This window comes from Populus euphratica, unplaced genomic scaffold (genome assembly GCF_000495115.2).
Source record: "Populus euphratica unplaced genomic scaffold, PopEup_1.0 scaffold719.1, whole genome shotgun sequence".
Lineage (NCBI taxonomy): Eukaryota > Viridiplantae > Streptophyta > Magnoliopsida > Malpighiales > Salicaceae > Populus > Populus euphratica.
Window position 1 is genome coordinate 43923 of NW_011500581.1, and position 14530 is coordinate 58452.

Genomic DNA, 14530 nt, shown 5'->3' on the forward strand with positions numbered 1-14530 from the left:
TACTACTACTACTACTACTACAACTACTATTATTATTATTAGTGTTATTATTGCTACTATTATTATTGTTGTTGTTATTGTTACTATTATTGTTGTTTATAATTTGTACAATTAACCTTCATGTGGTTCGACCCCGGTCTTGCTGGGTTTTTACTATTTCGACACTCCTGCACTTGGAAGAAGACATTAATCTTTTAGTCGTGTCAGTATGTGAATGGAAGGGCAGCACCAACCTCTCAAATGGAAGATGTAAGGTATAGGCCATGTTTGTTTCCTGGAAAGTAGTTTTTGAGAAATCACTTTCCAAACTTTCTCGTGTTTGTTTGCTATTAGGAAAGTTGGTCAACGGAAAATACTTTTTGGTCAACGAAAAACATTTTCTAGTCAACGGAAAATACTTTCTGGTCAACGAAAAACACTTTTTAGTCAAAGAAAATTTTGGTTTGGTTTTTAGGAAAGTATTTTCCTTTTTGGCTGCGTTTGTTTTTCGAAAAGTGGTTTATAGGAAAACACTTTCCAAACTTTCTTGTGTTTGTTTTTCATAAAGTGGTTTCCACGAAATCACTTTCTAAACTTTCTTGTGTTTTTTTTCATAAAGTGGTTTCCACGAAATCACTTTCTAAACTTTCTTGTGTTTGTTTGCTATTAGGAAAGTTGGTCAATGGAAAACACTTTCCAGTCAAAGAAAAATTTGGCTTGGTTTTCAGGAACGTGTTTTCCTAAAAAATTTGGGCAGAAAACACTTTCTGGAAATTGTAAAAAAATTAGAAATGTCATTATTTGCTGATTATATCAAATTTGATCCTCAAATTTTTTATTGCTATATATATTTTGCTTTGAATATTTATTTTTCAATTTCATTTCATAAAATTTATTTTTTATATTAACTTTGATCCTCATTTTTCTCCTATTATTTTTTTATTGAAATTTTTTATCTATCAAATTTGGTCCTCATTCTTTTAATTGTTACTTATTTTATTTGAAATACTTTATGAAATGTTAATTATTATTATTTTAATTTCATCATCTTCATTTTTAGATTTGATCTTTATTATTTTGATTATTATTTATTTTATTTGAGATAATTTATAAAATTATATTTTTTTCAATTTCATTATTATGCAACTTTTTAATTTGTAAGATTTGTTCCTTGTTATTTTAATAAATTTGAAAAAACTAAAACATTAATAAATTATTTTCCAGTTTATTTTTCATAACATAACCAAATACTGGAAAGTGTTTTCCAGTTCATTTTCTATAATACTACCAAACATCAAAAACTAATTCACTTTCTAGGAATTCATTTTTTCCGGAATTTATTTTTTAAAAAAAAAACAACTTTTCTGCAAACAAACAGAGCCCTAGTCTATGGTGTATATTCCAAAGAAAGAAGGGCAAACTGGTCAAATCAACAAAGTCATTAAATATTTGATGAAGCCAAGAAATAAATCCAGTGGTCATTGTGTCAATATGGTTTGAAAGTGTGAGAGAGAGAGAGAGAGAAAGAAACTAAAAATTCTATGGAAGAAGGTAAAGGACCACAAAGGACAGGTACTAAAACAATCCATAAGAACAACACAGATGCTTTTTCTTTGTTTAGTGATCTTTAATTGATAACAAATATTAAAAAACATAGCCACCTCATTTTAATCTTTCTTTCTTTCTTTAGTTGTCTTCATATGTGAGAAACAAATACCCAAAATTCCCAAAAAAAAAAAAAGAGAAATGAAATGGGAAAAAGTGAAAAATTTTAAGAGCCCTTTTTAATTTAATAAGAGCACAGACTTTGAGTCGAATTTATTCTTAGGCCTAAAAGGATCTAATAAAAAATTTATTTAAATTTTTTTATCAATCTTTCTAAAAAACTTTTAATTCAACAATCAAAAGAAGCATTTTAAAAAATATATTAAATGAAAAGCATTCTAACACAAGGTTAAACAATTCTCCATTTTGATCTAAACATAACTAGAAATAATGCAAAATTAGGATTATGTTCAACTATATATAATATCATCATAAATATCTCAATAATCATATACACAATAAAAATATCATTCAATGTTTTTTTAGCAAATATCAGCAGTAACAGCAATAAAAAATATAAATAACATAAAAAGAAAGTAATTTTTGAAAAAAAAAACCATACTAGATCAATATTCTTATTCGTGATATCCTCGAGACTAATGGCCTTTGCCATCTTTCCACTTTAGCACCCGAAAACCACAACTAAGAGCCAAAAATCTCTCCCTCTCTTAATCGGTTTTTGGTAACAAGATTATGTATAACTCAATATGAAAGAAGAAAAAGAAGAGGAAGAGAAATGAATGTAAAGGCCATTCAATGAGACCTTGTCTATCCCAAGAAAAGGACCAAAGACGAAGAGAGAGTATGCAGGGATAATTAAGACATAGAAAGTTTCTTTCAAGCCCTTATAACCTCTGCTTTTATACACATCGATGGACATGTTTTTACTTCACCCCCCTCTCTCTTAAACCTTATAAAGGTAGGACCCACATTCACAGTTAGGAAGTTTGAGTAGTTTTAAGGATCTCTATCTCTCTCTCCTCCCTAATTGGTGACTTACCGGGGTTAGTTGTTGTCTTGGGATTCCAAAACCTTTCCTTTCCTGGAAGAATGTAATATGGACATCGTAGAGTGCTACTTTACTAGTAGGTTACCGAAAACGTTAAGATTTTCAGCATTTATTCTCATGAATAAATAGAATTTCCCTTATAATAATTTAATATTAATTCACTTTAATACGGGTTACTAAGATTATTAATCATCTTCTTCCACAAATCTTGTTGTTGTTGTTTGCATGCATGTCCTGTGCTAATTTTTAAAAACAAACAAAAAAGATTAAATTTTGAATAATGTTGATAGATAGAATGAAATAAACATCATCTTAGAAGTTTAGACCTATAAAAAAATTTGACTGAGTGATTTTTAGATCATCAAGTGTTACTCAAATAATTAAAATATTTATTAATTATTTTTAACAAATTCATAGCGATGCCGAGCTCCAACTTTAGCAGGACAAAACTAATAGTAGAATTTAGGAGTTAAATTAACGTGTTTTTAAATGAAAACTTGAATATAAATTCTAGTTGTAAAATAAAAGTAAGATGTTTAAGGATCTCAAATTTATATTTTGTGAGTTAAAATATATATCAAAGTTTAATAATAATCAAATTTTGAAGAGATACTGTGAATCTAATTTTCATTATTTCTAAACTATATGTGAAATGTATATTATGGATTTTATTTGCTTTAATACACTCATTTTCTTTATTTGTTTGAAATGACAAATTCGAAAAGACTTATTTTCATTTCATTCAAAAGAGAGAAATACTTACATAATTATGTACACTACACATGAATTCAAATAAATAGCCTTTTTTGTTATGGTAAATGGAGGAAGATTTTAAATTTATTTTAACAAATGTATGTGCTTAGTCTCACAAATAAACTATAGATTAATATTAGATTTATATTCAACTCTTCATGCGATAAATTTAACTGGTAGTTATATATCTGTATATCGATGATTTCTTTAATTTGGTGTAATAAGGTCCAAAGTCTATTTTTGTTTCTTAATATATAATAGAAAAAATAATAAAAACTATTCTTTATTGTGTATTCCAAAATATATAGAGGCCATTTGATAAATAAAAAAAAATCATTTATTTTATTTTTCCACAAATATAAAATATTATACATGATAAATAAAAAAACAAATGAGAGACAAGCGAATTAATGTTATCGCGAGATCAAAATCATGAAATACGCAGAAAAATATAATAGAGGTTTTTATATATAGTTACTGTTCACTATTTTAGCTCCTCCTCCTCTTTCTTTTTCTTTTTTTTTAATTACAGCCTTATTATTTGAAACCTCTATTCTTTATTTTATTTTTTAAATGTCCCTTAGCATCGTTAGTTAACATGTATATATGACACATTTTATAAGAGAAGATATCAAGATGAGCTGAAGGGTAAAAATATAAAATAAAAAGTTGGTCATTTAGTTTTATAGTAACTAAAAATCTTAACTGAACTTTAGAGTTCTGGATAACAAGTGCTATAGTGAAAATAAGTATCATCCTAAAACATCTTATCTAAGATAAGTTGCATTGGGTTTGTTTCTAATGATAAAATATATTTGTGCTCTTGTTAAAATTGGCCTAAATTGGTATATTTTAGCTAAAGGGACTTGGATTCGAGACGATGAAAAATGACAAATCAAGTTTTAAGCCCCTTTCTTAGGATATGTTCAAAATGGATCCAAATACCACAACTCATACTCATTAGGTCTTTTGAGGTTCCATTGACCCCACATGATTTCATTTATAATGATGAGACAATATTTTATTCAAACAATATAAAAAGAAAAACAAAAAGCCTAAGCGTGAAGGTCTAGTTAGCCTAGCACCCCTCGATCTCCAAATAAAGGTTGTGAAACACAAGCTTAAGGCAACTTAAGCACCTGGGCCTTTTAAATTTATATATATATATATATATATATATATATATATATATATATATATATATATATATATATATATATATATATATATATATATATATATATATATATATATATATATATATATATATATATATATATATATATATATATATATATATATATATATATATATATATATATAGCTAGTGATTTAAAAAAAAAATAACAGTCCTTTCATCGCTAAAAAAATTTATTTTTAACTATATTTTTATTTTACCAAAAAACAACCAATAAAACTAAATAAAATCATCCATGTTTTTAAATAATCTAAAAAACAATTCAAAAATCATCCTAAAACCCAAAAAATTTATAAGTTGAATCTAAAAACAATTTGAAAGTTAAAAAACACCTTAATAAAACTTTGCTTCAAACAATATAATTTATATTGTCAATTGACATTCTCTATTATTATCATTTAATGACTCTCTTTGTTATTGAATCTAGAGATCAAAAAAATAGATAAATAAAATTTATACCATAAATAAATTTTGAAAAAGTCACAGGGACAAAAAATAAATTGATATGTTGACCAAAGTCAACTTTTTTCAATTTTAAAATGGCTATCTATTTTGTTCATATTTTTTATTTTGATCTCAAACTTTCAATTTTACCCTTCTATATAATAGGGGGAGAAAAACAATTCACCATCAATTTAGCTATTCAAAAATGCAATCAAAAAGCAAAAACGTTTGGTGACCAAAACAACAAACCAAAACAAGAATCACTATAAAAGGTAAGAGGAGTTATAAGCATCGGGCTCCCTCGCCGTTTAGTATTTCCTACAATAGTGTTTTTTTTCCTTCAAATTAAAAGCTGATAGCCAGCACGTTAAAATAAGAGATAAGATCAAGTTCTCGGTGGATTTGTTATGGAAAAAGAAAGCCAAAAGAAAAGAAGTAATGTAAAGGTGAATATTCCAATTTAAAATAGAATAAGGACACTTGAGTAATTTTATTCTCCAAGTTACAGGATCTAAGGAGATAATAATTAATATGCTCTTTATCCCTAAAAAAATGGATAATTAATGGAGTTTTTAAATGTTCTTAAACGGTTAGTTTTACCCATCAACCAAAAACACCTCTTGAAACTTTTATACCGTCCGTACACAAGAGACTTTTACACCGCAAAAGAGATTTGTTTAAAAAAATATCTCCAAATCATGCAACTCAGTCAAGAACTGAAACAAAACTACATCGGCTATAATTAACGAGTATCGTGTAGCTTGTCAAGCCCTCCTCTGCGGCCAGTGTCCGATGACGAATCCAAATAATTATCAGTTTGGAGCCAAAAAAAACTACAAAAAGTTGACAACACAACCACCTCTACTGCAAATCTCAAAATTTCAAACACCGGAAGTAGCTGCAGTAACAAAAATAAGATTAAATGAAAAATGTTAAGCACTACGCAAAAAAAGTGTTACTTACACATATCTCTAGTCTACAAGAGGTTTGAATTATCCATCCTTTTGGGTAACCACGATGCCAGTAGGTGCTTTTAGTAGTTTGAAATAGAAAAATAAATGCAATGGCATTCAAGCTACATACAGTGAAAATATTCTGTGCTGAGGAGTGAACATGCAAGAGGAATTAAAGAAAAGCAACAATACAATGCGAGTCAAGATGAGAACAAGTACCTTTAGCAGGAGGTTCGTCCTGAGGCTTCATGGCTGGGAAGAGAAGCACCTCCTGCAACCCAAAAAGCAAGCAGAATCGATGAGTAATAGATGAAATTTAAATCCCTACACTGACTTGCTACTGTGTGAGCCAGCGCTGGCATGCAAACATAAGGACACACCCCCACCAACAACAAAAAAACACAAGGGGGGTTTGGCACAAACCTTTATATTCTGTGAATCAGTTAACAGCATAGCTAACCGATCAATGCCTAGTCCCCATCCACCAGTTGGTGGCAATCCATATTCAAGAGCCATACAAAATGTTTCATCCAAAGCCATTGCTTCATCATCACCTGATTGTCGATCCTGAAATTTGGAAACAAATTGCTGTAAGGCATAATTTCCAGTCATTACTCTAAAATTACAGACTGCAAAATGATAATGTTACCTTCAGTTGTGCTTCAAATCGTTGTCGTTGTACCACAGGATCATTCAATTCAGTGTATGCATTGCAAAGCTGCTCGGTCACAAAATATCAACCATATACAAGCACAAGTCAGGGCATAAGTAGAAGATAAATCAAAAGAAACAACAAGCATGAATAATGTAGTTGAGCAAAATACCTCATGCTTGTTGACAAATAATTCAAAGCGTTCAGTCAAGCCTGGTTTCGATCTATGCCACTTTGCCAACGGACTCATAATCTCAGGATGGTTGATGATGAAGGAGGGATTTACACAAGTCTCTTCCAGAAAGTGTCCCACCAGCTGTGGATACAGAAGAAACACCAAAAATTACAATAACATGAATCTTAGAAAGTTCCCAGTCCTTTATATGCTTGAAACTCAGCTTTGACCATAAAAAATAACTCAACATCAATATAACATGCTACATGATAAGCATGCACTATTCACACAGGATGCACCAAACTGAAATTTGATTCAAACAATCAATTGTGTCAGAAAAAGGAGCATTAAACACAATGTGCGTCTGCACACACTAACTATGATATGAATGAGAGCACATGTGAAAACAGTAGGATACAAATGAGAACACAAATAGAATGAAATGCTTTCAAACACACACACATGAAAACAGTAAGATACGAATGAGAACACATGTGAAAACAGTAGGATACGAATGAGAACACAAATAGAATGATTAGACAATTTATCTAACAGTTGTCTAAACAAAGAGATGGGGAAGAAGAATTACTTTGTCTAACAATCGAGTTGTCGTTTGAGGAGGGGGGCACTTGACCTCAAACCTCTCACATGCAGCCACAAGATACTTGGTAGCTTCATCACTGGAAAGGTCCTTAGGTATATTGAGGTTGGCCATCTTCTCCAACTCCTCAATCATGTCAATCCGTCTGCAACAGTTACAAACTGTTATTTCCATCATCCACAAATGCTGTCAAGAGTTCAGACTATGCCATTGATGAAAAGTGACATCTCACGGACCTAAACGGTGGTGTGAAGTCAATCTCAATTGGATCCTTGTCAAGCCCATTTGCATGATATTTAATTTTGTAGCCACCTGTAAGTTCCTTGACCATGCCTGTTTTGAAAAACAAAGTATTTTCAGTTTAAAAAAAAGTGGGAGACCAGTGTGAAAAAAGAATTTTGCAACAACCAAACATTCACTCTTACCACTCAACATTTTCTCAGTGAGTTCCATCAAGTCATTGTAGTCAGCATAAGCCATATAGAACTCACAGGTTGTGAACTCAGGATTATGTGTCAAATCAATACCCTCATTCCTAAATTGTTTTCCAATTTCATAAACACGATCAAGTCCACCAACAACTAATTCTTTAAGATAGAGTTCAGGTGCAATGCGCATGTACAGCTTCATGTTCAGATCATTATGATGAGTTTTGAATGGACGAGCAGCAGCACCACCAGGAATCATATTCATCATTGGTGTTTCAACCTGAATACAAAGGTTGAAATAATCAGCAAGAAAGAAATAATTACATGAGAGAGAAAAATCAAGGTAGAAGCTTTCAAAACAACAAAATAGAAGACTGACCTCCAAGAAATCAAGATCGTCAAGAAAGTTCTGTATGTATTTAATGATTTTAGATCTGGTCTTGAAAATTTGTCGAACCTCCGAATTCAGCATTAGATCCAGATATCGTTGACGATACCGTGTTTCCTAGAATGAAACAATAAAATAAATAAATGACCACTCCAAAGAGGGAAGGAAATTGTTAAGACCCATCCGAGGATGCTAATATTGGATAAGAAATAACAGAAAACATGATCTTATCAGTTTCCCAAAAATATCGTATTTTGTCACCAGAGAATAAAAGCAAGACACAAAAATTAGCTAACAAAAAAATATAATGATTTTATTGTGTTATTGTCAGGAAAACACTTCCATTGTTTCAATTCCATGACTATTTTGAGCCAATATTCAAGTTTTACAAGACAGCTAGTCATGCAACTTCAGGTGACATCATTACTTGTAAGGCTAATTTAAGTATACCAAGCATTAACCAAAAGGTCAGCTTCATCCATTATCCCTTGTAGGAAAATTCTTCCAGTCTGACAGTAATATAGACAACAAAACTAATCACTCAAGAAGTAAATGTCATTGACAAGCACACCAAAGTGATCTTGGTTAGGGTGACTTGTTCATTCAAACAACAGTTAACAAATATTTGAGAAGATAAGAGGCCTTATCTTTTAAAACAGACAAATTTCTTTAGGGTAAATACCTGATCTTTTAAAATATATGCTTCAGGGTTCCTGACTGATCCTGGGATCCAAACCTCAGATTTCTGTAGAACAACATAATTCCATCACAATATAATCTCAGCCCAAAACAACTGAGTAACAACAAAAGTTTCTAACCTTTGCACTAGCATCCGAGCCAGGACCAGCTTTCTGCCTGGGCATCATATGCAGACAATGAGACAAAACCATGAAAGATGTTGGAAAGATGCTCAGCTCTCCCCTTTTGGTTTTTCCTATATTAGAAGAAAGGAATTCATTACAAATGATAAAAGGATTAATTTTCTAGCAGATCCATATTAGATGGAAAAAAGATTAACAAAAAATCAGTATAGCATAGCATCTGTAGCAAGATGACACCAGAAAACATTACTAATTCATTCTGACATCAAATAGGACAGAAAAGAGCAATATTTCTGGAAATGCTTCAATATAACAATCAAAATGGTCCATATAGCAATATATTCTCTCTTCTCAAGTCTTGTTTAGTTGGATCTATCCTTGATTATTCCACTGGTACATTGATAGAAAAATACAAATGAATTCCCATGTCTGCAGAATTCAATGCACAAGCATGCACACAATAACAATATACTTGTCATATATAGAGGGTTTGTACTTTTTATTACACTGTCTAAACTTGAGATATCGATTAGTTTGATTGTCGTAAGATTCAGCTTGAATTCTTTATCAATGAAATTGGTAATATCTCAAATGTTTCCAAAAATATTCTGAATGTCCGGAAGATGATTACAAGTGCAGCTATCCATTCTCACCTCACTGTGCACAAGAAATTGTGCACACATATAGAGATATGCATCGAACAGCAATCCTATCTTGTGAAAGAGGCCATCATTGAAGATTGACTAGCAATTCTTCTAAACTAGGTTTCACGTACTTTCCTTGACTTAATTCTACGCTTTCTACAAGTATGCATATCCATGGAAACATGTGCAGCTGCACGCATGCAAATACACAGCGAGAGAAGATGAGGGAACAGCTTCAACAATGCTATATCACAATTGAGGTCCAGTTTCATAACATGATTACTAAATATCATAAAGAATCAACCACTACAAGTTTTCAACACAGTTTTTGTTACAAGAAAGAGTTGCATCCCCTATGAACCTTGATACAATGTTCAATAGCTATTGGGGGACCTTCAGTTGCAATTAGGTCAGGGCAAAGAAAAAGATTCTGTTTGATAGTACAAATATAGAGGGTGAAATAGGACTTGCATTAAGTTATTTATTTGTTGAAAATATAAGATAAAAGGGAAAGCACAGCATATTAACTAGCACTTGTAATAACCCAAACCTGGAAATCCAGTGACACCAACAATATCACCACGCTTCACGCTGGAATGGAGCTTAGAAAACTCGGCTTCATCAAAACCTGACTTGCTGAAATTACAGAAATGAAAATTTATCCATTTGAATGAGAAATGACGCAAAGAAAGGAACATATGGAAAAAATCACTAGATACCTTGCATCAGCCATCACTTGGACCTTAGCACCAAGACCGTGCAGATCATAAAAGAACAACTTTGAAGAGGAAGATCTTTTACTCATTATTCGACCTAGTAAAACACGGAAATAAAAAAATTCAACAAAATGAAATATGAGAACAAAGAATTACGTAAAACAATAGAGAAAAAGTATCTGTGTTCAAAATTACCAGCCAAAGACACAGAAACATCCTCAAGATGCTCTCCATTGCTTAACCCCCCATACTTGTCAATATATTCAGGGATGGTCAGTGAAACAAAAAACTTATGAGGGTACATATTTTTCCCTTCTCCCTTCTGAGCATCAAGATATTTCAGCCTGTTTTCATAATATTGCTGTAACAAAAATCAAGAAACGAATTCAAAAATTAAACCTTAACAAAACTTTATTTCTATACTTATCAAGTGCAAACAAGATAAAGCAAGAATAAAGGAGTTAAACCGTGGGATCCATATCTTCATCATCAGCTGCCGCTGCAGATTTCTGAACCTGGGTGCTGGCCTTGGCAGCAGCCTGCAAAAAATTGTGTAACATTGTCAAAAGACACAATAAGAAAATAAAAAAAAAAAGTTTTAACATAAATAATTATAATTGTTTAGACTAAAGCAAGCATAAATAAATAAAATCACAAGGCATTGTCTTAATTCCATATTTGAATTCTCAATAGCATTACAAGGGGGAAAAAAAGAAAGGAATGAAGAGAAAAGGATGGAGACCTGTCTAGCTTTCTCTTCCTCTTTTTGGCGTCTCTCTTCTTCTCTCTTCTTATTCTTTAATTCCTTCTTCAGTGCACTACAAGAGTAACAACATCCCCAAAAGCCACAATCAATCCATCACTTCAAAAAAAAAAAACAAAATTTTCATTAAAAACAAATGAGAGAGAGACTAACTTTTTGCTTATGGTTTTCTCGCCGGGAGCAGAAGCGTCGGTCTCCTCCATTGTTAAATCAGAAAGAGACAAGGCAGCTGTTCGATAGAATGGGGTGGCGGCGACTGAATGGTGGTGTTTTGCTATTATTGTGGTAATAACGATACCTTAGATAGCTAGGGTTTTGATAAGGGCTCTGTCTGGTTTCATTTGAGGTTTTTCTTTTTAAAAAGAATAATAAAGAAAGTACCATTCCATTTTGTTTATTTCAGTTTTAAAATTGTGGATATCTATCTGATTTCATTATTGGAATCTAAAACATAAGGTAAATTAGAGTATAACATTGATAAATTAATATTTAATAAATTATTAATTTTAATTAAATAATATTTTATATTGGTGTTGACTTTGGACTTTGTGATAAACTAATAATTCTAAGATAATTATTTAAAAAATACATATTCAACCTAAAATATAAATTAATAATCTATTTATGTATCAAAATTATATACATGGCGCAATTAGAAAGAGTTGTAAAATATAACTTCAATGTTGTTTATTTTCTCTTAGAATTAATATCTATTTAAATATTATCTCGAACTTTTCTTGAATTAATTTTATTTTTTATGTTATTTTTTATAATATTTTTAATAATTTACTCATTATTCAACAACTTTGAAATTGATTTCTTTATAGCTATGTGATGGAAAGCTATTCTATCTAATTTTCTTATTTATGATATTTTACATGTTTTTTTATTGATGTTTTTGCTTGACTTAATGTTTATGAAATATGTTAATTAAGTTTAAAATAATTTAATTTTAGTTTGTTATAAAAATGGATAGACTCGTGACTTTTAATAACGCGAATTACATTTATAAATTTATTTTGGTTAAGTAAATATATAGAATAATAATAATAATAATTTATAATTCATTTATATAATCACAATTCATAATTCATGTATTCTTTGGAAAAAAATAAAGAATACCTAGAAAAATTAATTTTTTATATCATAATTAATTAATAAACTTTCACAGTCCACAGGGATAAATATATAAAATTAAAAAAATTAAAAAAAAATCCAAATTGTGAGACTCTCTTCACGAAGAGAACAGGAATGAGAAATTTTATCTCCCGCATCCCACAATAAATTCTCTCGTATTTTGTCTCCCTCCAAATACAATGTAAAAGCTTTTTCATTCGGATTGGCACTAGCAGTATTTCTTTAATAAGTGCAAGTGACTAAATTTATTATTATTATTATTATTATTATTATAAGATTAAAAAAAAAAGATGATGATATTAATTTTTATAGATTTATTTTTTCTAATCCTCTCTCTCTCTCTCTCTCTCTCTCTCGCTCTCTATGGTGGATGATAAGCAATTCCCATGTTGTTCAATTCCTCGACAATTTTCCCTCTCTAACTCTTAAAGGTTTCCACTCTAAATGCCAGTTTAATTCACTTTTAATTCCACTTTTAACATATGGTACAAAAAAAAAACTAAATTAAATCAAATTATAGGAGACATGGTGTAATTAACTCTGTTTCTGGAGAGATCAATTTAACTAAAATTAAATGTCCTTTTTGCTAAATGAGATTTAGAAACAAGCTAAACAGTTTTGCAACAGGAAATAGTTCTGACTGCTTTGAATCCAGATCTATTCTCTACTCCAAAACAATTTGTTGAATAATACTCTTTTAGGAGAATGAAAGACAATCTCTAAAAACATGCAAGAAGCTGCATTTGCATTCAGGATAGTAGCGCCTTTAAACATTTCTTTTTTAAAAGAAAAAAAAAAAACCCAAGCCTGCTCGACAAGTTAATCTATCCACTCCACTCTCAAAGATTGCTGTGGATTACGTTTCCCATTTGGTTATTCCTTTGTGTTTTATTTATATTTTTTTTTGCTCCTTTTGACATTGCAATAATTTGTTTTTAGACTTTGCAAGCTATGCTTAGCCGTCCTTAAATAAAGACCTAGCGGTGCGGAGAGAATATTTTATTGCTTAATTAATATTCAGTTTTGTGAAATAAAACTTAATTTTATTGGTTCAGAGCAATTGAAGCTGCAAGATCGAATTTGAGGTTTTGAAAAATTTTGAGAGCCTTGAATTTTATCATATTAGAATTTGATTTGATTGGACAAGAAAAATATTTATGTACCTTTTTTTATTTTAGTTTATGTGCTGTTTTTTTTTAATTTTATCATTTTATATTTGATTTTTTGACTAAATATTTTGTTTTGTTTTTCTATATATAGGGTCTTGCAATCTTGAGTATAAGTTTTCATACTTGGTTTGTTAAAATATAATTAAAGGTTGTTGATTTATAGCAATTAGGACTTTATGGATCAAATTTAATTATAAAACAAACATAGGAGACTTAAGTTAACAGGCAAGGTAAGAATAATTGGTGAATATATTGCATGTGTTATATACTGGGGGAGGTCGCAACACTCTTAAAATAGGTGTCAACTCCTCCATTAGACAAGTAGGCCTCTTGTGGTGGCGATAGATGGTGCACAATGTACTCTTTTACATGGTGTGTTGCTAGAAGCTTCTTTTTTTTTTTTAATTTGTATTGATTATTCTAAATTTTAGAATTGTTTTTTATTTTATTATTATTATTTTAAATTTAATTTTTATTTTTTTATTACTATTTTTTTCTGGATTCTTTTCTAAAATTTCAAATCATTTTCAATTTCATCCTTAATAAAAAAAGTTGCATATTGTCTTCTTATTTTATTTTTTTAATTTCAAATTTGGTACTTATTCTTTTAATTGTTATTTTTAGTTTTTTATTCTTTTGTAAAATTAATTTTTTTTCTTCAATTTTATCATTTAATCAAAAAATAAAAATGTTCTCTCATTTGTTTTTATTCTTAATTCAGGCCATGTTTGTTATGAGGAAAACCAATTCCGGGAATTCATTTTCCTCAGTTTCCCATGTTTGGCATCAATATAGAAAACTAGTCAACGAAACTTAATTCCGGTCAAAACTTAAAACTTAACTTTACCGAAGGAAAGTGTTTTCCTTTTGATAAAGAAAGGAAAACACTTTCATTTTTTTCATTACACACATTACTCTCAAATTCTCAAATCACGGTCTCTCGTTTCTTCGTAAACAATTAGTAAGAAGCAAGCAGGAACAAGTGAACAAGTGCATTATTTTTCTGGAACAATTGAAACTCTTATTTCAGGTATTTGTTTTCCTTTATTTCCTTTATATGTTTTTATTTTTTTTCCTTTATGTTTTTATCTTCTT

At 30.1% G+C, this 14530-nt stretch overlaps 2 protein-coding genes across 2 annotated transcripts in view; both read right to left on the reverse strand.

Moving 5' to 3' along the window:
* LOC105115501 (plasma membrane ATPase 4) overlaps positions 1–2419 on the reverse strand; it is an 8975-nt gene extending 6556 nt beyond the window's left edge. Inside the window, 1 exon segment of the mRNA XM_011012406.1 lies at positions 2147–2419. Within this exon segment, the coding sequence (XP_011010708.1) occupies positions 2147–2197 (51 nt within the window). The 5' untranslated portion in view covers positions 2198–2419.
* Positions 2420–5631: 3212 nt separating this feature from the next.
* On the reverse strand, positions 5632–11483 carry LOC105115502 (lysine--tRNA ligase-like). Its single transcript, XM_011012407.1, has 17 exons — positions 11283–11483; positions 11109–11184; positions 10834–10905; positions 10562–10727; positions 10370–10463; positions 10201–10286; positions 9004–9119; positions 8868–8930; positions 8177–8302; positions 7795–8077; positions 7606–7702; positions 7358–7514; positions 6766–6909; positions 6591–6659; positions 6365–6508; positions 6161–6212; positions 5632–5886 (listed from the first exon to the last, which is right to left on the reverse strand). Exons 1-17 carry the CDS (start codon positions 11330–11332, stop codon positions 5870–5872), a joined length of 1812 nt encoding a protein of 603 aa, XP_011010709.1. The 5' UTR covers positions 11333–11483; the 3' UTR covers positions 5632–5869.
* Between the last annotated feature and the right edge of the window lie 3047 nt (positions 11484–14530).